Source organism: Podarcis muralis, chromosome 2, assembly GCF_964188315.1.
Source record: "Podarcis muralis chromosome 2, rPodMur119.hap1.1, whole genome shotgun sequence".
In the NCBI taxonomy this organism is placed as follows: domain Eukaryota; kingdom Metazoa; phylum Chordata; class Lepidosauria; order Squamata; family Lacertidae; genus Podarcis; species Podarcis muralis.
The window spans coordinates 111,331,214-111,355,067 of record NC_135656.1 but is presented as its reverse complement, the minus strand read 5'-3'; the positions used below and the strand labels follow the sequence as shown (position 1 = coordinate 111,355,067).

General features: G+C 46.4%; 2 protein-coding genes across 5 annotated transcripts; one reads left to right on the top strand and one right to left on the bottom strand.

Moving 5' to 3' along the window:
• The first annotated feature begins 2,027 nt into the window (after positions 1–2,027).
• Positions 2,028–11,801, top strand: LOC114592034 (galectin-1-like). 4 transcript variants are annotated; one of them, XM_028719856.2, is made up of 4 exons: positions 2,028–2,143; positions 6,159–6,238; positions 7,512–7,683; positions 11,589–11,801. In XM_028719856.2, the coding sequence occupies exons 1-4, from the start codon at positions 2,135–2,137 to the stop codon at positions 11,733–11,735; spliced, it is 408 nt and encodes a 135-aa protein (XP_028575689.2). In that variant the 5' UTR covers positions 2,028–2,134; the 3' UTR covers positions 11,736–11,801. The 4 variants fall into 4 exon arrangements, with proteins under 4 accessions (XP_028575689.2, XP_028575687.2, XP_028575688.2 ...); XM_028719854.2 differs by lacking the exon at positions 2,028–2,143 and adding an exon at positions 3,845–3,955; XM_028719855.2 differs by lacking the exon at positions 2,028–2,143 and adding an exon at positions 4,490–4,595.
• A 2,146-nt stretch (positions 11,802–13,947) lies between these two features.
• LOC114592033 (E3 ubiquitin-protein ligase TRIM11-like) lies at positions 13,948–21,830 on the bottom strand. Its single transcript, XM_077922794.1, has 3 exons — positions 21,674–21,830; positions 16,977–17,180; positions 13,948–15,137 (listed from the first exon to the last, which is right to left on the bottom strand). Exons 2-3 carry the CDS (start codon positions 17,050–17,052, stop codon positions 14,500–14,502), a joined length of 714 nt encoding a protein of 237 aa, XP_077778920.1. The 5' UTR covers positions 17,053–17,180; positions 21,674–21,830; the 3' UTR covers positions 13,948–14,499.
• Positions 21,831–23,854: the final 2,024 nt, after the last annotated feature.

Genomic DNA, 23,854 nt, shown 5'->3' with positions numbered 1-23,854 from the left:
AGAACTTTGCTTCAGGATAAGAACAGAAATCGTGCTCCGGTGGCGCGGCGGCAGCAGGAGGCCCCATTAGCTAAAGTGGTGCTTCAGGTTAAGAACAGTTTCAGGTTAAGTACGGACCTCTGGAACGAGTTAAGTACTTAACCCAGGGTACCACTGTAATAAATTTGTGTATGTTTATTCAAAACCTGCCAAGGAGTCCAGTTCACTTTGTTGTTTCTTTAAGTACTTTGTAAAAGGTTCCCATTCTTTTTTAAAGTCACCGTTGTCCTTATCACGCAGTTTATGTGTCAATTTTGCCAATTCCACATAATCCATCAGTTTCTCTTGCCACAGTTATTTGGTTGGTCGGGATTTCTTCCTTCTTCCATCCTTGTGCTAGTAAGACTCTTGCCACCGTTGTCACGTACATAAATATGTTCTTCAATTTCCTTGTCAGGACAAAGGGATCATTTCTACACCCAAAGAAGAAGAAAAATCTCCAACAAAAGATTTTGTTTGGATATATTACACAGTAATTTTGCCCATGTTTTCACTGGCATCTGTAAGGTCAATCACACTTTTATTTTCTAGGTTTTGTTGTTGTTTAGTCGTGTCCGACTCTTCGTGACCCCATGGACCAGAGCACGCCAGGCACCTCTGTCCTCCACTACTTCCCGCAGTTTGGTCAAACTCATGCTGGTAACCTCGAAAACACTATCCAACCATCTTGTCCTCTGTCGCCCCCTTCTCCTTGTGCCCTCCATCTTTCCCAGCATCATTTTCTAGGTATGCATGGGGAATTCAGAGAGAGGGGAAGATATATGGCTTAAAGTCTTACAGATTAAAACAAGGTTTATTTGTCTGAAGGTTTGATTTCAGCCTCCAAATAAAGTTGTAAGAACATAATAATTGCTCTGCTGCTAAAGTAGCTCACTTTCCTTCAGGCTTTACATTTGGTCACTACAGGTGTAAGTTACATCTGCAAGGTATTTGCCAAATTCCAACAAGCACTACAACAATGTGCTATACATTTAAAGCAGTATCATACCTCTTTAAACTTCCATGGCTTCCCCCAAAGGATTCTGAGAACTTTAGTTCGTTAAGGATAATCAGAGATGCATGGAGACCCCATTCCCCTCGGAGCAACGATTCGCAGATATCCCTAAAAAGAGGGATTGACTGTTAAATCACACTGAGAATTGAGGCTCTGAGAGATCATTCCAGTAGCAGCTGCCCGGAGCAATCCTATATACTTATTTACCTGGGTGTAATTTACCTGGATTCAATGGGACTTAACATCTGAGTAGATGTCTGGGGTTGTTCTGTGACAGACTCAAAAACAGTGACAGACTCAAAAACATTGCTCTGACATTTTGTGGGTGGTGATGCCCTGATCTTCCATCAGCATGGCCAACAGTCAGAGATGATGGGAATTGTAGTTCAACACTTTATCTATGTCAAACTTTTTCAGCAGGGGGCCGGTCCACTGTCCCTCAGACCTTGTGGGGGGCCGGACTATATTTTTGGGAGAGAAAAAAAGAACAAATTCCTGTGCCCCACAAATAACCCAGAGATGCATTTCAAATAAAAGCACACATTCTACTCATGTAAAAATACGCTGATTCCCAGACCATCCGCAGGCCAGATTTAGAAGGCGATTGGGCCATATCCGGCCCCCGGGCCTTAGTTTGCCTACCCATGCTCTATGTCAGTGATAGCCAAACTTGGCCCTCCAGCTGTTTTGGGACTACAATTCCCATCATCCCTGACCACTGGTCCTGTTAGCTAGGGATGATGGGAGTTGTAGTCCCAAAACAACTGGAGGGCCAAGTTTGGCCATCACTGCTCTATGTTGATAATGCTGGGACCTGACTAAAATTATGGGTTCCTCACATGGAGTCAGGAATGCAAAGGACATTGAATGGATCGAGAGAGACACAAGTCACGTCAATTAGCAATTTGGTTAATGATTGGAGAGATTCCAATTTCTATTGGCCAGTCTCTTCCTCTCTGATTGATTGGTCCTTACAGGCTTGTTTCTGATTGGCAGGAAGAAGGCCACACCTCCTCTTGGCCACTATTTAAAGCTCAGGCAGAAGAAGGAAGACTTGCTTGCTTTTGTGTTTGTCAGCAGCTGAGTCATCAAACCTTCACAATGGAGACTGTAAGTTGTCCGGAGGGAGTGGGCTATGAGAGTATGAGAGGAGTTTATTTTGTTCTTTAATGTTAGATAGGGTCAGCTGGTAAGCATTTTAGCTTACTGTTTAATCTTCTTAAGTATATTTGGAAGTCAGCCCAGTAGAATTGATGGAGGCTTATTTCTAAGTGGAACTGAGAGATTGCAGCCTTAATGAGTCGGGGAACAGAGGTTGCCGGTTCTGAGTCAATAATAGGTTTCTGCGGCTCATTGTGGCATGCCCATATCTAAGGATTCTTGAATGTTGCTCTAGCAAAACCTTCTTAAAACCGTTCTCCCCAAAAGCTCTGCTGCTGGACAGAATGCAAAAGGAACTAGCAATCCAATCCATTCTGTCTGGGTCTGCGAGGTTGCAAATCCTATTGTGCTTCTGTGTACTTCTGGGTGTAAACGTGGGGTTAGAATTGCAGCCAGTGGTGATAGTTTCCTAGTTCCTTCTCATATGGGTCAAGGTGGATGAACTGTTCATAGGTGCAGCAGTCCCTTCTGAATGAAGGCTAGTATTGCCTAGTACTTTGAGCTCAAAGAACTGCCCTGGCCCTACCGTTTAGGCCAAGTGACATTCCAGCCTCAGGCAGTTGATGCTGGGCGTTGTGAAAGGGTAGCAAATTCGCGGCATCTAACTTCCCGTATCTCCTTACTGCTAGAAAAAGGAAAGGTTCCTGTAAATTGTTAGAGGTGGCCGGCTGTGCGTAATTTGCTTTGGGCAACAAAATATATCTTTCACAGTCATTCCTGTTTTTGCTCGGTAGAGCATGAGACTCTTAATCTCGGGGTCATCGGTGGGTGAAAAATTCTTGCATTGCAGGGGTTGGACTAGATGACATTCATGGCCCCTTCCAACTCTACAGTTATGTTTATCCATGAGTCGATTATGAACAGAAGGAGTCAAGGCTACGGCAGTTACTCATTCGTTCAGAGTAGTTTTTTGCTGATATAACGACTGGTAATAAACGAATTTAATTGTGCTGTGCGTGTGACCAGGCATGCCTTTAGAAATTATTCGGCAGTGCAGATAGATCTTAGAATCATAGAGTTGGAAGAGACCACAAGGGCCATCGAGTCCAACCCCCTGCCAAGCAGGAAACACCATCAGAGCACTCCTGACATATGGTTGTCAAGCCTCTGCTTAAAGACCTCCAAAGAAGGAGACTCCACCACACTCTTTGGCAGCAAATTCCACTGTCGAACAGCTCTTACTGTCAGGAAGTTCTTCCTAATGTTTAGGTGGAATCTTCTTTCTTGTAGTTTGGATCCATTGCTCCGTGTCCGCTTCTCTGGAGCAGCAGAAAACAACCTTTCTCCCTCCTCTATATGACATCCTTTTATATATTTGAACATGGCTATCATATCACCCCTTAACCTCCTCTTCTCCAGGCTAAACATGCCCAGCTCCCTTAGCCGTTCCTCATAAGGCATCGTTTCCAGGCCTTTGACCATTTTGGTCAATCTTAAATTGCTTAAAGCTCTCTGGACTTCATTTTCTTATTGTTCTTCTGTTTAGATAATGCCTATTACTTAAATTCACTTCAAAAGGTAGCAAAGCAACTCTGCTGGGTTTGGGGCCTTCCGGCATATTCCACAGAGTGTGGCCCTGAATCTCTGCCCGAAAGTTTTCCCTGATGATGCCACTGGGCTTATTAGGGGTTGTACATGTTCGTTGTTGCTCTGCAAGCCATGATACTACGTGGGAGACTTGTGGGTAGGAGGATGCCAGCCATTGTCTGGTCTGGCCTTGAGGAGGGCAGAGGCCTTGTGAGCAAAATGGAAAGGCAAACGGTTAGCTATAGCTCCTCATGATAACGGACATTCCTGAAAAAAGACGTCTTTGATTTTCTTAACCAAAAAAAAGAAGATTCCTGTTGGATTGGGTCAGAGAAACTCAAACAACTCGTCTTGCTCATTTACTCATTAACTACATGGAGAGAGCCTGCAGCTGGCTTCTTCTGAAACGGAATCGAAATAGCCAAATTCTCTCACCTGTACAAACACATTTGTTAAAGCACTAATGGTTTTCTGTAATGTTGTAAACAAAAATCTGCCCCTTTTCCCCTTATGGGGTATCCAAGAGCCCATATAGGTTCCCTATTGGTCGGAGAAAGAGGCCAACCAGAGAATATTGAGAAGCAAAGCAGCTAGTAAGCCTGATCTTTATTGATCTGTTGCAACAGGGTGCTCCCCTCAACCGCAGGAGAGAGGAGGAACCCAGAAAAATGGCGTGCAAGGCCTTATAAAGACTTTTGAAAATCCCACCCTGTAGATCAAGACCACCCCCAGAAACATCATACATACATCACAGAAGGGGTGTAACCTAAGACCACGCCTCAGATACATCACACCTACATCACAAAAAAGGCGGTCTAAAACAGAAATTTGAATGTTGTTTTTCTCCTGTCGTTGTTTATCTCCTGTCTGGCAGGTACTTGATTGGATTGCCTGGGGAGCCTGGCCAGTCTTTTGTAATGATAAATACTTAGTTCCTGGGCCAGGTCACAGGCTCACACCTTATTCATATCTTAAATGTGCCCCCAAGACAGGATCCGTGAGGGAAGAGACAATGGGGAGGTTTCCCACTTTGACCTTGCAGAGAAATCATTTGCTCAGTTTGGGAATCAAAATGGTTCCAGGTCGGTCTTCCTGTGCTGATCTATGTATGTGCTTGGTTGGTACGCTTATGAACATTACCATATATCTAAGACCTCAAAATTCCTATCACAGTGCCTCGCCCCACATCATAATTTTATTCTGAAGTAATGAACTCCCTTGTCTGACGTGAACTACATCTGCAACCAACATAGTACCCTCCAGCTGTTGGGGACTCCCACTCCCATCCTCTCTGGCCATTGACCATTTTGCTGGGGTCTGATGGGAGCTGGAGTCCAGCAAGAGCTGGAGGCCACAGGTGAGCTGTCCCGAAAATGCCTCTCTTCCAGCTAGATTCCTAGAATTGCTGGGAAATGGGGAAGGCTTGTAATTTCTTGCCCTGTGTCCCTGCTCTGCATGTGGGAGCATTCACAAGGAAACCAGCAATAACAGCTGTGAAACACTTTGTCTGTGATCATGTCCAGACCGTAGATTTAAATCACTGATATACTTTGTTTCCCCTAAAGAATATTGGGAACTGTGGTTTAAGATTTTAACAACTCTTGGCACCCTCTACAGTTCCCAGGAATCTTTGGGAACATAGCTGTTTTAAAGTGGTATGAGTGTTTTAAATGTATAATACAGATATGACCTACTTCTCTGGTTGGATCTCTGGTTCCTTCTCCCTTCCCCCGTCCATGCTTGCAGAATTACAGTTCGCAGGTTTCCTGGGAGGGGGGGGCGGGTTCCTAACCTTTTTGGGGGTGTGGGCACCAGTCATAACATGGCTGTTGTGGGGTTGGGATAATGCAAAATGGTGCCTGTGGAATTGTGACGCAATACAAGATGGCGGTGGCAGTGCAGCATAGCATAATGCAAAATGGCCGCCACATCTGAAAGACCAGAAACAGACGGGACCAGAACATAGCTGTCAACGTTTTCCTTTTTAAAAGGGAAATTCCCTTATTCCGAATAGGATTCCTCGCATGAAAAGGGAAAAGTTGACAGCTATGGACCAGAACATGATATGGACATGTCCCCTCCATCAATGGAAATAATGGCCACTGCCCCCACTTGCTCACAGCAAGAAGCCTGTTACATGTCTCCTTCATTCGGAATAGGTGGCTATCTAATTCTGGAACCCAATGAACTGTGGGCATGTTTAAGGGTTTGTGTGTTCAATAATAGAGAAGCCAAGCCAGTGGGGGTGGGGAAAAGGAAACAATACTTCATTGATTAGGGTGCAGCTGGGCCATTTCTGGGAACTGCAAATATTTGCAGGGAGTTTCTTCCAAGAGAAACTGGAGTGAAAATGGTTCCCCTTTCCAGATAGGAATGACAGTGGAGAAGATGTTACCTGTGTGCATTCTAATGCTCTTTGTTTCTGCCTTTCCTCCAGCAAATGGTTTTTTCCCACTTGTCAATCAAGCCTGGTGAATGCATCAAAGTGAAGGGGAAAGTGCCACCAGAGGCCAAGAGGTTTGTGTTGTTGAAGGTGGGCTGGTCTATTTTTGTTGGTGCAAAAAAACCCCCACATATAGAAAGGAGAATTCCAGAATGCCAAGCTCTAAGTTTGGGGCAAGTACTCTTTGGTGAAGGAACTCTAGCAGAGATTTAAAGTCACAAAATATGCAGCAAAGCAGAGTGTGGAAATACAAGCTGTATTTAAAATATGCCCCTCCAAAATGTCCCCCTAAAAAAATCTTTCCAAAGTTTCTCTCTTCCCCCTGCATAAGAAAAGACCACATGTTTGGTATGTTATAAATGGTTTACTTACAAACTCTCCAAAGGTCAGATTCATGTGCTTCAGAAAAGTTGCACAGGCAGTAAAACCTAGCTTGGTTACAAACTGGTGAAAGTGCCTAAATTATTGGTATATGAACTCAGTCATGGTTTATGAGAGCCATGCTGTTGGAGCAACCAATACATTATTGGAATGATAAGGTCAAAGATGCAGTACAACCATACATTTTTAATTAGCAATCTAACCAGCCACTGATGCTGATCACTACTAAAGGATGCTTAGCTTAACTTTCCTTAAGAATAATTAGATGCTATTTTTGTGTCCTTTATGGGCTCCTCCAGATGAACTGTCCATTGCGTGTTCATCCTGCTTTTCAAAGCTTACGTGGAGCTTATACAATGCCTGCTCTTTATTGAGCATTTGTTCTGACTGTGGAAGCAGAGCATAGCTTTTTTGAGGAGGTTACATATCTTCCCATTAATCATTATCTGACTCCTCTTAGTACAAGCACCAGTCTGTTAAAGGACTTGAAAGATGCAGTCAAATACCTTCAGCAGTGGCTTAGCGTGGGTTGGCAGTGCCCGGGGGGGGGGGGTGAGAGGGAGGTAAATGGGTGTAGTACGCATGCACATTCAACTGCTTAACGGCATCCGCATCACCTGGGAGATCGCCGCTGCAGAGATAAGAGTTCTTCCTTTGTCTGGAGAGGTCACTTCCTGGTTCACAAGGAGAAGTTGTTTTCAACGGAGCCCAGCGACAGAAGCACACAACTGTATTGAGGCAGCACCGGGTGTTGAAATTTGCGCCCTGGGTAACTGCCCCCACGCTACACCGCTGCCAAACAGGACTTTAGCCAAGTCACAAACCCAGGCTAGGTTCTTGTCAATCAGCAACAGTATCCTACTTCCAATATCACCATAACAATAGAACCGTTAGACTTTTTCTCCGCCAGCTCCTGCTAATCCACCTTGTGAGTGTTTGTCTCATGTGGTCCTCCCCTCTTTCCAGCTTTGCCCTCAACTTGTGCCACGATGATTCGGACACGATCCTCCACTTCAATCCTCGCTTTGATAGTCACGGAGACGTCAAAACCATTGTGTGCAACTCAAAGACGAATGGTCAGTGGGACTCGGAGCTGCGGGAGTCGGTGTTCCCCTTCCAGCAGGGAGAAGACACCAAGGTGAGCAGGAATAGCCTCAGCACCGCCAGAACTTCAAGGAGAGGCAGTGGTCATTCCTGGATCGGGGGGCTCCTTGGGCACTGGGAACTTCTAAATAAGTTGGATTTTTGGTCCATCTCTCTCAGCACTGCCTTCGCTACCTGGCATTGACTCTCCTGGTATTAAGTAGTGAGTGGACATAGCAGACGACAGAGATTTCTCCAAGTAGTTCTTTATAAGTAAACTGGAACTGAACTGAACTGCAAACAGCTCAGCCGGCCTGCTTTTATAGGCAGCCGACTGTCAACATCATAACAACACAGGGTTTCCCGCCTAAATTAACTGACATGGACCTGAGAGAAAACTATATACACAATACCCCCTGGTGGCCGGGGAGAGAACTTCAATACATAACACCTGGGTTTCAGGGAGAGGCTACCTGAAGATGCGGAAAAATTGAGCCCAGGATCTTCTGCATGTGATACGGTTGCTCTTTCCCCTGGGCTATAGCATCCTCAGAGGGGCTGCTAACCAGATAGGAATGTAATGAATTAATTCTCTTGTGCTACTTCTGCCTTTCTGAGGGTGTTCTGAAGTGAAGTATGATCATTTGTGGTGAATCTCTCTCTCAATTTCGGCACATGATTTCTTATAATAATTTATTATTTATACCCTGCCCATCTGGCTGGGCTTACCCAGCCACTCTGGGAGGCTTCCAACAAAAGATTAAAAATACATTAAAACATCAGTCATTAAAAACTTCCCTAAACAGGGCTGCCTTCAGATGTCTTCTAAAACTCAGATAGTTGTTCTTTGACATCTGATGGGAGGGCGTTCCCAGGGGCGCCGACTTATAAAAAATATTGGGGGGGCCCATACGGGGGTCCTGCCCCGGGAAGTTTTCTAAGTTCCTCAGCGGCGCCCGGCAGAGCAGCCCTCTCGGCCACGGCAGCCCGGCTCTCCCAGCCCCAGGGGGCCGCCCTCCTCCCTCGCAGCGTTCCCGCCCGGGGAGGCGGCGCCCCCAGGAGAGGTGGCGGCGGCAGCAGCAGCCGTGCGCGGCCCGGGCTCCCCTCGCCGGCTGCGGGAGCCAAGGCGCGCAACAAGGGCAGCCAAGGAAAGGAGCGTGCGGCCCCGTCCCGCCCTCGCCACTCACCCTTCTGCAGCGATATTATCATTATAGGCAGAACTTTCTGGTTATATGTATGTAAGCCAAGGGGTCCCAAAACGGTGATTGACAAACTTTATTTAGGTGAACTATAGCATGCCTGCATTAAATATTCACATTGATTTTAATTGCATTTTAATTGCTGCTTTTATTTCATATAGTGTACTTTATTGTATTACAATCAGATTTGTGTGATATACCCTTAAACCAACAATATATTATGAAGCTGTAACCACTAAAAACACACCAGTATCAATATTTCTCAAGAGGACTCTATGCTCTTTCACAAGCAAGCTGTCAAACATTTGGGCATCCGTTATAATTGGGGATCCCCCTTTCAACATTAAAATTCAGGGCCTGATGCCATGTTCTAGCATGACTCAAATATATATATATATGAGAGATCACTTGGAGCACTTAAGAGCTGAAACTCTAGGTGAGGAGGAAGATTAGGCTGACAGCTCCAAATTCTTCTATTCGATGTATAAGTGATCCCACAGGTCCAAAACAAATTTACAAAACAACAGATCAGATATCAGGAATGAATTTAAATTGGGAGAGTGCACCAGCCGGAAGATAATTCAGCCCCCAATTGGATGGTTTAGGAAACCGTCTGACTAGGCTTGGAACAACTTGGAGGCTTTCCAGTTCAGCTCTGATGTACCAGTTCGGGAAAACAAAAATTCTATTCCTCTCATGGGAATTAAAACAAAAAACAACGGCCATTACTCCTCCCCTTTTGACGGAATTGGATGAAATTTACAGACGGGCGTTGGGGGCTCGGGTTCGAGCCGTCGCTTCTCCCCATCACAGCAGGCCTGTCTGGTTTATTTTCACTCACCCGCTTTTGAAGGTTTGTGGCCTTATGGCAAAAACGCAGAGAGGCTTTGCTACAGCTGGCCAGAAGCATGTCCCATGTTTAACTGGCCCTGAATCCTCGAGATGCCCGTCTTTCCCTGGAGCCTTCCTGCAGAGGAGGAAGTCCTCCTCCCCCCCCCTTGGGTTGTTCTCCCTTGGAGGTTGCCTCCCCGCCCCCGTTCCTCTGAGCACATGCCTGCCTTTTCTACCCCGCTCCCCTCCTTTGTACCGGGACCCGTAGAGGGTCGAGGCCAAAGGCAGCAAGAGGCGAGCTCTCGGCAGTGCCCTGGAGAAGCGCTCTGCCTCGCAGGCAAGCTACCGGCCGGGCCCCCCAGCAGTAAAAACCCGGGACTCTCCCGGCCTGCAGTCTTCTCGGGGGCGGGGGTCCTGCTGCTGCTGCTGCACCGGAGCGCTTGTAGACACCGCCGTCGTCGCTGCTGCAATAACTGTGGGTGCTGCGCGCCCTGGTCACCAGCAGCAGCAGCAGCAACTGCAAACGCAGCGCCGGCGGTGGGCGCGAGGAGGAGTCATCTTAAATAATTTTCTTAAATTATTGGGGGGGCAGAGCCCCCCCAAACGAATTTTTGAGGGGGCTCGGGCCCCCTCAGGCCCCATGGAGTCGGCGCCTATGGGCGTTCCACAGGGTGGGTGCCACTACCAAGAAGGCCCTCTGCCTGGTTCCCTGTAAATCTGGGAACCGCCATAAGACCTTCGGAGCTGGACCTCAGTGTCCGGGCAGAATGATGGGGGTGGAGATGCTCCTTCAGGTATACTGGGCCGAGGCCATTTAGGGCTTTAAAGGTCAGCACCAACACTTTGAATTGTGCTTGGAAACATACTGGGAGCCAGTGTAGGTCTTTCAAGACCGGTGTTATGTGGTCTCTGCGGCCGCTCCCAGTCACCAGTCTAGCTGCTGCATTCTGGATTAGTTGTAGTTGTTGTTTCTGGGTCACCTTAAAAGGTAGCCCCACATAGAGCCCATTGCAGTAGCCTCACATAGAGCCCATTGCAGTAGCCCAAGCGAGAGATAACCAGAACATGCACCACTCTGGCGAGACAGTCCACGAGAAGGTAGGGTCTCAGCCTGCGTACCAGATGGAGCTGGTAGACAGCTGCCCTGGACACAGAATTGACCTGCACCTCCATGGACAGCTGTGAGTCCAAAACGACTCCCAGGCTGCGCCCCTGGTCCTTCAGGGGCACAGTTACCCCATTCAGGACGAGGGAGTCCTCCACACCTGCCCACCTCCTGTTCCCCTCAAAACAGTACTTCTGTCTTGTTAGGATTCAGCCTCAATCTGTTAGCCGCCATCCATCCTCCAGCCGCCTCCAGACACCCCCTGCAATGTAGGCATCTCAACACATGGTGCCCCATTCAATTTGAAACCATAGCAGACCCTGCTTAGCTTTTCCAATGTTCTAGCAATTTTATTGCTGCACCACTAGAGGGAGAGAAAGGATAGATGTGTTTTGGTGTGAAAAGCATCAATTAGCTGGGGTTTTTTCATTAAAATGTTTAAAAAGAGGGTTGCATCCATGTCCTGTTTGCAGTAGACCCATTGAAATGAGTGAGCTCAATTTTTCCATGCCTATTAATTCAGGGGGCCTATCCTAAGTAGAATTGGCATTGGCTACAACTCTGAATTTCTCTCCCCAACCTTAATTTCTACAGCCAAACGATGAGTGTCATGGTTTCAGGTTGAACTGCCCTAACAGAACACCCCCCCCCCCCGCAACAAAATTGGTCAGGAGGTGTAATTGCAAGGGTGATAGTAGTTTGTATTTCCCTCCCTCCTTCCATTAATCCACTCCTGTTTGGGCCATAAATCTCTTGGAAGCATCTAATTGCCTCTTTCCAAGGAACAACCCATGAACCTAACTCCTTGACTCCTCTTCTTCCCAGATCTGTTTGTCCTTTGATTATGAGGCAGTGACTGTGAAGATCAATGGAGACCAGGAAGTCAAGTTCCCTAATCGGCTTGGGGCGAATTCTGCAAAAATATTCTCAGTGGAGGGAGACATTGCGATCAAAAGTGTCAAGTTTGACTGAAGTTCAGCCATGTCTTATTTTGTATGTCTATAGAAGGAAAAACAGAAAATAAAATGAGTTGCTTGACCTTGTCTGCCTTGCTATTTTCCTGGGGATTCCTTGTTGTTTAGTCGTTTAGTCATGTTCGACTCTTCGTGACCCCCTGGACCAGAGCTCGCCAGGCACTCCTGTCTTCCACTGCCTCCTGCAGTTTAGTCAAACTCGTGCTGGTAGCTTCGAGAACACTGTTCAACCATCTCGTCCTGTCGTCCCCTTCTCCTTGCGCCCTCCATCTTTCCCAACATCAGGGTCTTTTCCAGGGAGTCTTCTCTTCTCATGAGGTGGCCAAAGTATGGGAGCCTCAGCTTCAGGATCTGTCCTTCCAGTGAGCACTCAGGGCTGATTTCCTTCAGAATGGATAGGTTTGATCTTCTTGCAGTCCATGGGCCTCTCAAGAGTCTCCTCCAGCACCAGAATTCAAAAGCATCCATTCTTCGGCGATCAGCCTTCTTTATGGTCCAGCTCTCACTTCCATCCATCACTACTGGGAAAACCATAGGTTTAACTATACGGACCTTTGTTGGCAAGGTGATGTCTCTGCTTTTTAAGATGTTGTCTAGGTTTGTCATTGCTTGTCATAGGATTCCTATTGACATACAAATACCACTCTACTCTGGGAGGCAAACAGATGCCAGTCAAAGACAAATGCGAACTTGGATTAAAGTTAGATTGTTCCTGATTTGAATTCCAGGTTTTCTCCTTGGTTAAGGTGTGAATGCATGCACAATTTCATTATGTTCAATGAGATTTATCTAGAACCCATATTTCATTGAACTTAATTTAGTGTTTTTACCCTGCTGTTCTCAGATCAACAAAAATGAAACAGTCCCAGTTCTTGAGTTTAGAATGTTAAAAAGACAACACAAAAGGAAAATGGATTGGGAGGAGGAAGTAAGCAAACTCAGAACAGTTTTTAGTTAAAATTTCTTTGAATGACCCAGCTGGGATGGAAGCTGTTCAAGAAGAGCAGGAGCCAAAATATGTTGTTGCTTTCTCTTCTCTTACCTCCTGACCGGTTATCATTTCAGGTGACTTCAGTAAATAAGCGTTTAATAGAATGTATAGAAATGCAATAATTCTGCCAGTGAAGTTGTGAAGCAAAAGCACTGAGCTCTTTCAAAGTGTGGCACAACCCTCTGGCTGTGTACACACCACATATGCTTAAAGGACCCTCCCCCAAAATGCTGGGAACTCTAGTTTTAAGGATGCTGAGCTTTGTACAGTGGTACCTCGCAAGACGAATGCCTCGCAAGACAAAAAACCCGCAAGATGAAAGGGTTTTTTGTTTTTTGAGCTGCTTCGCAAGACGATTTTCCCTATGGACTTGCTTCGCAAGACGGAAACGTCTTGCAAGTTTGTTTCCTTTTTCTTAACACCGTTAATGCAGTTGTGACTTGACTTCGAGGAGCAACTCATAGCACGCGGTGTGGTAGCCTTTTTTGAGGTTTTTGAAGACTTTGGTGATTTTTGAAGCTTTTCCAAAACTTTCCCGACACCGTGCTTCGCAAGACGAAAAAAACCGCAAGACGAAAAAACTCGCTGAACGAATTAATTTCGTCTTGCGAGGCACCGCTGTATATCTGAGTGTAAACTACAGCTCCCATGATCTTGCAGTGTGTGTGAAAAGTACGAATGCCGCCTTGGCCTTATTTATTTGAGCTTCTTGGTGACAGCAGTCTGGTCCCTTGGTGCCTTAAAAGAATTGAAATTGAAATACTTTATTGTCACTTGTACAACTTGTATACAGTGAGATTACACGAGCACCCAGTGTAATACAATGAATGCAGTACAGTCGTACCTTGGAATCCGTTCCGGAAGTCCATTCAACTTCCAAAACGTTCAGAAAGCAAAGCGTGGCTTCTGATTGGCTTCAGGAAACTCCTGCAGCCAATCAGAAGCCCTGTTGGACATTTGGCTTCCAAAAGAATGTTCAAAAACTGGAACACTCACTTCTGGGTTTGCGGTGTTTTGGAGCTAAAATGTTTGAGAACTAAGCTGTTTGAAAACCAAGGTATGGCTGTACTTGAGGGAAATGTGTTCAGATTTTTCCTTCACCATAATATGGTAACTGTCTCCTTACAGCTGTCTTTGTTTAATTTTTTTTTATTTTGTTTCTACCTGTAATTAGTTGAACATTATGGCCAACCAAAATGTCACAAATTGGTGAGCAAGCTTTTAGTTATTTAGCTATTTATATAAATATTTATATAAGAGAGAAATTGTGGTGTAGTGGTTAAGACCGGTAGAGTCGTAATCTGGTGAACTGGGTTCGCGTCCTCGCTCCTCCACATGCAGCTGCTGGGTGACCTTGGGCCAGTCACACTTCTTTGAAGTCTCTCAGCCCCACTCACCTCACAGAGTGTTTGTTGTGGGGGAGGAAGGGAAAGGAGAATGTTAGCCGCTTTGAGACTCCTTAAAGGGAGAGAAAGGCGGGATATCAAATCCAAACTCTTCTTCTATACTGCTGTATCATAAAAAAAATGTCAGTGGTTTACAGCAACCTATAAAACCAGACAATAAAATCATAAAAGGTTTTGAGTCCACCAGAACGTAGGTGTTAAGCAAAGCAAGGAAGAGGAGTGATGGAGGAAAGCTGTCTTACTCTTGGCATCTGCATCGGTCAAAAATCCATTTCCCTTTTATGCCTGACGTGCACTCGTGGTCACAGAGCACTCGCAGTTCAGAATTTGCCACTCGGCCATTGGCCATTGGGGAATTTGAGATTTCAGCAGCTCAGTCTGACTCCCCAATACACCCCGAAAAAGGGACAGATCCTCTCCCCGGAGAACGAGGCTGCAGGGAAACTGAATATCAAGTCATCCGTATCAGCGTCAAAGAAATCCACGCGGCCTCCTTCGTAATCCAGGTACACCCGGATCTTCCTGGGCTCGTATCTCAAGCTCAAGATGGTCCTCTCGGAGGATGTAAACGCCGTGAGCCGATAAGGAGACAATGGCGTCCTCAGTGAGTCTGGCAGGGCCTTGCCGAGAGCCCAGATTCCCCCGTTGGGATTGAAACTGACCTTTCCTTTCCTCACAACGGACTCTCTGGCAGCTCCCACTGCCCAGATCTCCATGTTTTCTTTCAACTCCCATTGCCTTTCATTTGGATGAGACTCTCCTTTCCTCCTGATGGACGGTTCTTGCGAAGTCTGCAGGGCCTGCGGCGTCGCCTCTTCTACTTCCACCTCCCACCAGTGTCTTCCCGAAGCGAGCCTCTCTTGGCCCAGCACAAAGGGCTCCCAGTCGAATCGCGAAGGGTTGTCGGGCAGGTCCTGCGTCCTGCATCCCCATCTTACTCTCTTCAGGTCTTGGGAGAGGATGAGGTTGGCATGCGCTGTGCTGGGATCCAGAGTCACGTTCACTGCGGAGAAGAGAAAAAAGAAGGAAAGAAGGATGGCTGGATTTACTATTATTATTATTATTATTATTATTATTATTATTATTATTATTATTATTTATTAATGATTTTCTTGTTTTACAGAAGTATGTGTAATTTCTTTCGTATTTTTTCCATGTAACATTTTTACAAATCCGTTTCATTTGTTGAGACATTAGGGGGAGAAAAAAAGGGGTGGGGTGGGGGAAGATGGGTGGGGGTGGGGTGGGGTGGCGATGTTTCTATTATGCTCAATGTATGTAGGATTTGGTGTCAGTGTTGCTTGTGCTGTTCACTTGTGTTCCTTTGGTGGTGAGAGAGGTTGGGGTTGGCCTAGGATATGGTTGTTTGTTTGTGATTGGCTATGGTGATCTTTGTTTTCACGTGTGAGTGGGGTGGGTGGGTGTTTTGGATCAGGTTAGCCATATTGATTTGTATGCTGTTGGTGGATTATTGTCATTGACTTGTTGGGCTGTGTATGTGATAAAGGGGAGCCATACCGGGGTGAAGGCGTCTTCGTCTATTTGTCCCCGTGTCAGTTTCAGTTTATTTGTTAATTTTTCTAGTAAGGCTGTTTCCCATACTATTTGGTACCATTGGTCCATGCTTACTCCTGACAGGTCTCTCCAGTATCTGGTTATGGTGTTTCTGGCTGCTGAAAGTAGGTGGGTTATGAGTTCTTTGTGTTGTAAATGGGCATAGTTGTCTTGGAAGATGTTTAGAAGGGCCAATTCTGGGGTGATTTCTAAAACTTGCTTATTTATTTTACATATTTCTCGTGTGGCTGTTGTCCAGAATAGTTGGATTTTGGAGCACTCCCACCACATGTGGAGGTATGTTGGATGGTGCCAGTGGAAACATAAACTTAACCAGAGAGGGACTCACAAAACTCCCTTTCCACTGGCTTCTGGTCAGGAGGCCAGCCTAACCTACCTCACAGAGGTGTTGTGGGAAGAATTATTATTATTATTAATAATAATAATAATAATAATAATAATAATAAATTAAATAATTTTATTTGTACCATGCCCTCCCTGGCTGGAGCCGTGCTCAGGGCGGCTAACATCATAAAACTAACACAGTATACCCAGTAAAACTATACAGTGGTGCCCCGCAAGATGAATGCCTCGCAAGACGGAAAACCCGCTAGACGAAAGGGTTTTCCATTTCGGAGGTGCTTCGCAAGACGAATTTCCCTATGGGCTTGCTTCGCAAGACGAAAAAGTCTTGCGAGTCTCACCATTTCCCCCCCGCTTCCCCCCCCCCTTTTCAAAGCCGCTAAGCCACTAATAGCCTTTTAGCAGCTTAGCCGCTAATCCTTTAATAGCCGCTAAGCTGCTAAATCGCTAATAGTGCTAATCCTCTTAGCCGCTAATGGGGTTGCTTCGCAAGACGAAAAAACCGCTAGACGAAGAGAATCGCGGAACGGATTCTTTTCGTCTTGCGAGGCACCACTGTACACAGTATACAGTATTAAATGTGAACAACGCAAGCCACCTCGAGCTTACAAAAGTATGGGATTTCAGTGCAATGAAATTTAAATGGCTGCGTGGCGCCATTTAGAGCTTTAAACACCACCAGCAAGAGCGCCTTAAATTCACCAAGAACTGGACTGGCAACCGATTATTAGATTTACCTAGGTGTTCTAACAAGGTGCAAGGTGCAATCTTATGTTAAGAAATGCTTGTTTTGACGCAGGATTACACTGAAATGATGTTTTTCATGGGGAGCAGGTGCGATTTAACGCAAAGGCCCCTTACTTGACCTCCATCTCATGCATTTAAAGAGCCCAAATTCCCTTATGTTTCAGTCACGGAGATCTACCTTTCTTCCGTGTTTGTGAAAGGATTCGTAGAGGCATGTTCTCCGTGAACCTTTCATGCAGGCGCAACCTTGCCATGGGTTTGGTGTTGCCGGCACAATGGTGCAAAAGTTGGTGGATTCGGCGGTGCAGAGGGGTGACTTTGGCCAGAATAAAATGTTCGCTCAGAGGTCAGTCCTTCCCATGACTGTGGTGTGGCATGAATCCTGCAAGGCAAAACGTTTAATCTGAAGGCATCGGATAATAATAATAATAATAATAATAATAATAATAATAATAATAATAATAATTTATACCCCACCCATCTGCCTGGTTTCCCCAGCCACTCTGGGCGGCTTAAAACAGAATATTAAAATACAATAGTCTATTAAACGTTAAAAGCTTCCCCAAACAGGGCTGCCTTCAGATGTCTTCTGGTAGTTGTTTTTCTCTTTGACATCTGGTGGGAGGGCATTCCACAGGGCGGGTGCCACTACCAAGAAGGCCCTCTGCCTGGTTCCCTGTAACTTCGCTTCTCGCAGTGAGGGAACCGCCAGAAGGCCCTTGGAGCTGGACCTCAGTGTCTGGGCAGAACGATGGGGGTGGAGACGCTCCTTCAGGTATAATGGACTGAGGCCATTTAGGGCTTTAAAGGTCAGCACCAACACTTTGAATTGTGCTCGGAAATGTACTGGGAGCCAATGCAGGTCTTTCAGGACCGGTGTTATGTGGTCTTGGCGGCCACTCCCAGTCACCAGTCTAGCTGCTGCATTCTGAATTAGTTGTAGTTTCCCGGTCACCTTCAAAGGTAGCCCCACCTCCTCTTTCTCTGCCTCTCCAACCCTGAGGGAAAGGAACGGTCCCTTTACAGAAATGCTGGGAGACCTTCAGCCCTTCAGATGTTCTGGGGCTCCATTTCCCATCATCCCTGAACATTGACTATGCTGCCTGGGCCTGATGGGAACTTTTTCCAACCCTCTACTTTGGGTTACAGACACTTCAGGTTACCGACGCTTCAGGTTACAGATGCCACTAACCCAGAAATAGTAACTCGGGTTAAGAACTTTGCTTCAGGATGAGAACAGAAACCGCGCGGCGGCAGCAGGAGGCCCCATTAGCTAAAGTGGTACCTCAGGTTTAAGAACAGTTTCAGGTTAAGATCGGACCTCCGGAACGAATTAAGTTCTTAACCTGAGGTACCACTGTATTATGGTTAAAACTCTTCTCACCAGTATCTCCCATTTGTGTGCATTTGTAGGGGACAGTGAGAGTTCCTTTGCATTATTCTATTACTGTTTCAGCAGGTGGGTTATGTTTACTAGTTTTATGCTGCAGTGGTTGTTCTGTAACTTAATGCAATGTCGTATACCACAGCCATGTCGCATGAGCTCCCCCATTCCTTCGTGAGCCCTCAAAGCAGTATCAGACTCCTGTCAAAGGCTAGCTGTTGTTGCTCCTGAAAAGAAGCACTTCCATGAGGTGTTGTCGTGGCTGCACTGCAACATTTTGTTGCAGATGCCCATTTGTCAGCGTCAGTTGCTGAGGTGCTCTGCACACCGCGACCTGAAAGGCAGTGTGGCGGGGTGTCTATGGATGCTGGATTCCACGGTATAGGGTGGGGGGAAAGCAAACTTTTTCAGCAGGGGGCCGGTCCACTGTCTCTCAGACCTTGTGGGGGGCCAGACAATATTTTGAAAATAAAAATGAACAAATTCCTATGCCCCACAAATAACCCAGAGATGCATTTGAAATAAAATGACACATTCTACTCATGTAAAAATATGCTGATTTCCAGACCGTCTGTGGGCCGGAGTGAGAGGGCGATTAGGTGGCCTACCCCTGGGTTGAGGAGATAACATGGGGTAGTTTCACCAACCAGATGTGTCGATAGTTTCCTTCAGTCTGTGGCTAACTTCAGATGTGCTCAGAAGCGATAACCGTAACAAGTTTGCAGCAGCTACACTTACAACAGCATTCCTTTTACTGAACTGAAAGTCAAAGTGAAATAGTACAGGCACTTCCAGAAGAGAGCTTAATACAGTGGTACCTCAGGTTAAGAGCTTAATTCGTACTGGAGGTTCGTTCTTAACCTGAAACTGTTCTTAACCTGAGGTACCACTTTAGCTAATGGGGCCTCCCGCTGCCGCCGCGCCGTGACCGCACGACTTCTGTTCTCATTCCAAAGCAAAGTTCTTAAACCGAGGTACTATTTCTGGGTTAGTGGAATCTGTAACCTGAAGCATCTGTAATGCGAGGTACCACTGTACTACAAACATGCTGGTAGAGTATTGCAAGCAGAGTGCTGGCAACAGATTCTATGGGATTTTCCTTGGAAAGGGCAAATACGGATTAAAGGGGGTGGGGGAATATGGACTGGCCAATGATATCCTGTGGGTACTGTGAAAGTCCTGCAACCATGAGAGGCTCCAATCTCACAGCAGACTCCTGCCTGGAGGCACCATAAGGAAACTCCATAATAGGATGAGCTTTAAACTAGAGTAGGTAACCATTAAGGGACGTAGGTGGCGCTGTGGGTTAAGCCACAGAGCCTAGGACTTGCCGATCAGAAGGTCGTGGTTCGAATCCCCACAACGGGGTGAGCTCCCGTTGCTCAGTCCCTGCTCCTGCCAACCTAGCAGTTTGAAAGCACCTCAAAGTGCAAGTAGATAAATAGGTACCACTCCGGTGGGAAGGTAAACGGCGTTTCCATGCACTGCTCTGGTTCGCCAGAAGCAGCTTAGTCATGCTGGGCACAGGACCCGGAAGCTGTACGCCGGCTCCCTCGGCCAATAAAGCGAGATGAGCACTACAACCCCAGTCGTCCGCAACTGGACCTAATGGTCAAGGGTCCCTTTACCTTTACGTAGGTAACCATTGTCCCTCCAGATTGTGGTGCTGCAAAGTAATTTCAAGAAACCCTGAACTAGGTGGTCTTAAAAGGGGTGGGGTGGGGACTGTTCTGTGCCATATAAATTACTCTAATCAGAACTTCGTTTTGCCCCCCTCTCCCCCCCCCCCCCCGCCAAGAACTGACATTCCATAATATACAGCTGCTCCTCTATTCCTAATAGGTTAGCACAGGGTTTCCTAAACTGTGATATGTGAACTTCATTCTGGTAGTCCATGGCATCTCTACATTACGTGTTCATCTTGATTATTAACTGCACGTTCGATTGCTTATTTTATTTCTTGCCTCGCATTTTTGTTGTTTTACAGGTTTTTTTTTTAATTCTACGGAATGCAAACGGTGATGAAGCAAAATGCAATGTAAGAAATGAAAGAAGCTGTAAAAATACAGTGAAAAACCTAGCACAGTGCAAATTACAATCATAGCTGTCAACTTTCAGATTTGAAAATAAGGGATCAGCAGCCTCGAAAATAAGGGATCTGCAGCCTCACCTGTCCCGGGGGCAGTCTACGGGATATCTAATAATCCGGGATAGCAGTGGGAAACGGCACTGGAATAAGGGAATTTCCCACCAAAAAAAGGGAAGGTTGACAGCTATGATTACAGTAGCTACAACAGGCAAAATAATTAAAATAACCCAGTGGGTGCTAAGACCACCAGCAATTTTCAAGTATTCTATGGGAGTGAGGAAGAAGTCTGAGAATCACTGGTTTTGGGGGTGTAATGGTTGTGAGGGGTTACTTGTGCGTAAATTGCCTTCGGTTTAGTTAGTTTGCTTGCCCAACCATGCTTAGGGTCAGAGCTCGCCCTCCGTGACCTGTTAGTCACTTGCAGAATCCGTCAGTGGGCGTTTCTTGAACCTCTTCCAGCATAAAAGCTGTTTGACCCCGAGTCTCCTCCTATGTTCCCTGCGCGGAACACGTCTGCGCAAGTGAGGGGAAGGCAGGGGCGTGCCAGCGCTCTCTCCACTAGTTACGGGTGAAGGGTCTTGGAGCCCTGTCACCAATTCCTCCATCTCCCTCTCTTCTCTATTGGTGTTACCCTGAATTCCTTCCCCCATGCTGGTCCCCTCTCCGGCATCGCTCGGGAGCCCTGCCTCCGCTTCTCGCTCTGATGTCAGTTCCCTGACGGGGGACGGGGGGGGACGGGGACAAAAAACTATAAAAACTACTGCTTCCCAGCATAAATCCCAAAACTGCTTTTTTATTTTTTTTAAAAAAAATGCCAGTCTCAGCAAATATAACCCATTAATGGGAATTTATAAATGTTCTAAATTCCACTGTGCTTTTATCCTGCTTTTCTATTCTGCAAAGTTTTAATATTCTTGAGGTTTTCCGTTTATATGGTGCTATTTCTTATTGCCGTATCTGTGTTTTGTATGCTGCTTAGAAACTGTGGTACTTAAGGAGGTATATAAATTATTTTTAAAATTAAATGATTTTGGGGGGGGGGTTAAAAAAACAAAACAGGAACTTTTTGAAGGTGCAGAGTGTAAGCAAGTAAGCACAAAACAAACAAACGAACAAATAAATAAATAGCTTTGCATCTTGCTCCTTCCTCCTTACCTTGATCCCAGACCCAGAAGTCCTCCGTCTGTGAAACCTTTTTGCTTTGAGGCAGAGGATAACTCAAGACAACCGGAGGCAGCGCCGCAAAATGCACATTTGCAGTTATCGTGCACACATGCAAGGGAACTTACAAAAGCCAAGGCAGACTCAGGATATCAAGCAAAGCCGCAAAATGAGGCTGCCGGGGGGAACTCAGACCACACTTCCATCCACAATAGGACATGAAACAGCGGAATAAACAGACCTGCTGGCTAATCGGACCTCGCCAGTCTTCAAGTTTCCGTGTCTCTGAAGTTGACAGCAGCCTCCAGGCAGAGACTTCACATCAATGTTTCTCGCCGCCTCCCTCCTCAGGTGGTTTTATAGCCTGCCCTTGATACTACTCCATCCGATGCAATCCTAACTGTTTACTCAGCGGACTTTTTGGCAAGGCCAAGCTCTGCAAAACGAAACCTTTGCTTATCGGTTTTGCATTTCTCATAAATGGTCGTATTTTACGTAAGCGGACATAAGTGCTCAAACAAGCCTGTATTTATGAGCTAAGTTATCGGGGGAAAGCGAGGCGAGGTGGTTGCCTCAGGGCAGCCCCCTGGAAAGATGTGAGAGGGGCGGCTGCCTGGGGGGCAGAGAAGCCTCCTCATGGAACTGTATGTAGTATGGAGAGAAGACATAAGCTTCACCACATGTTATAATTTGAGAGAAAACCTAATGAAAACACTGTACCAATAGTATCTGACCCCGGCCAAACTGGCTAAGATGCACAAGAAAAGCTCTGACATTTGCTCGAGATGCAAAAAAGGGGTTGGTACCTTTATGCACAGGAGGGACATGGGTGGCGCTGTGGGTTAAACCACAGAGCCTAGGGCTTGCCGATCAGAAGGTCGGCGGTTCGAATCCCCATGACGGGGTGAGCTCCCGTTGCTCGGTCCCTGCTTCTGCCAACCCACCAGTTCGAAAGCATGTCGAAGTGCAAGTAGATAAACAGGTACCACTCTGGCGGGAAGGTAAACGGCGTTTCCGTGCGCTGCTTTGGGTCGCCAGAAGCGGCTTAGTCATGCTGGCCACATGACCTGGAAGCTGTACGCCAGCTCCCTCGGCCTATAGAGTGAGATGAACGCCACAACCCCAGAGTCCTCCATGACTCGACCTAATGGTCAGGGGTCCCTTTACCTTTTATGCTCTGTTTATGTTGTTTTCCATTTTGTTAACGTTCTATGTAAATTGTTTTGTAATAAAGAATCTTTTTTAAAAAGGAACTGTAGCATTGGAAGGGGCTGTGCGGGTCCTCTATTCCAACCACAGGAGCCCACAAAGTCAATGAGGAAAGCCGACAGGTGACATTGACACTTCCTCCAAGAAGCAGTTCAGCTGCGCTCTCTGCAGCCAGCCAGCGAGGGGCTTGGAGGCAGAAAAAAATCCCCAGTCTGCCCAGTTGTAGTCTGTTCCCACTGAAATCAATGGGACACCACGTGCCATGACTTCAGGCCCATTGGTTTGCACGGGAACGAAGGCCACATCTGCACTATTGACTCAAAGCAGTCTAGACTTTAGAACAGTCATGGCTAGCCCCTCAAAAGAACCCCGTAAAATATCTGTAGTTTATTATAAAGGTGGCTGAGAATTGCTAGGACATCTCTAGGTCTCCGCACCGAGCTCTCATTCCCACAGGAAGCTGTGCGAAGCTCCGTGAGGGGAACAGGGTTCGTCTCATCTAACAATTCTCAGAAACCTAAACAAACTCCAGTTCCCAGGATTTTATGAGGGGAAATGGTGCTATTCTAGAGGGTGTTTAGAGGGGTATGGTGCTATTTGAAATGTATAATGTGGATTGGGCTCCAATCTAGAGGGATACAGCCCATTTTTCAAGGGCACTTCTCTTCTTGCCACTTTCAGGTTTATATGATTTATCGTAAGGCCAACTAAAGGTTTTATGGCCTTCAGCCTGGCATTTCCAATCTCAGTTGTAAACTTGGGACTTTCCAGCTGCATGTTTAAACCCCGGGGACAAAGGTCCATCAAGTACAGAAGGGCAAATGTCTCAATTTCTTTTTCATTTTTTCTCATTTTTCCAGTCTCAAGCTCCATTCTCCACATTCGTTTCTGGTGTTTTTATTGTTAAAGGACTCGTGAAAGTTAATTTGCATTTTAATGTCCCCTTCTCCAAATAGATGTTGTTGTTTAGTCGTTTAGTCGTGTCCGACTCTTCGTGACCCCATGGACCAGAGCACGCCAGGCACTCCTGTCTTCCACTGCCTCCCGCAGTTTGGTCAAACTCATGCTGGTAGCTTCGAGAACACTGTCCATCCATCTCGTCCTCTGTCGTCCCCTTCTCCTTGTGCCCTCCATCTTTCCCAGCATCAGGGTCTTTTCCAGGGAGTCTTCTCTCCTCATGAGGTGGCCAAAGTATTGGGGCCTCAGCTTCAGG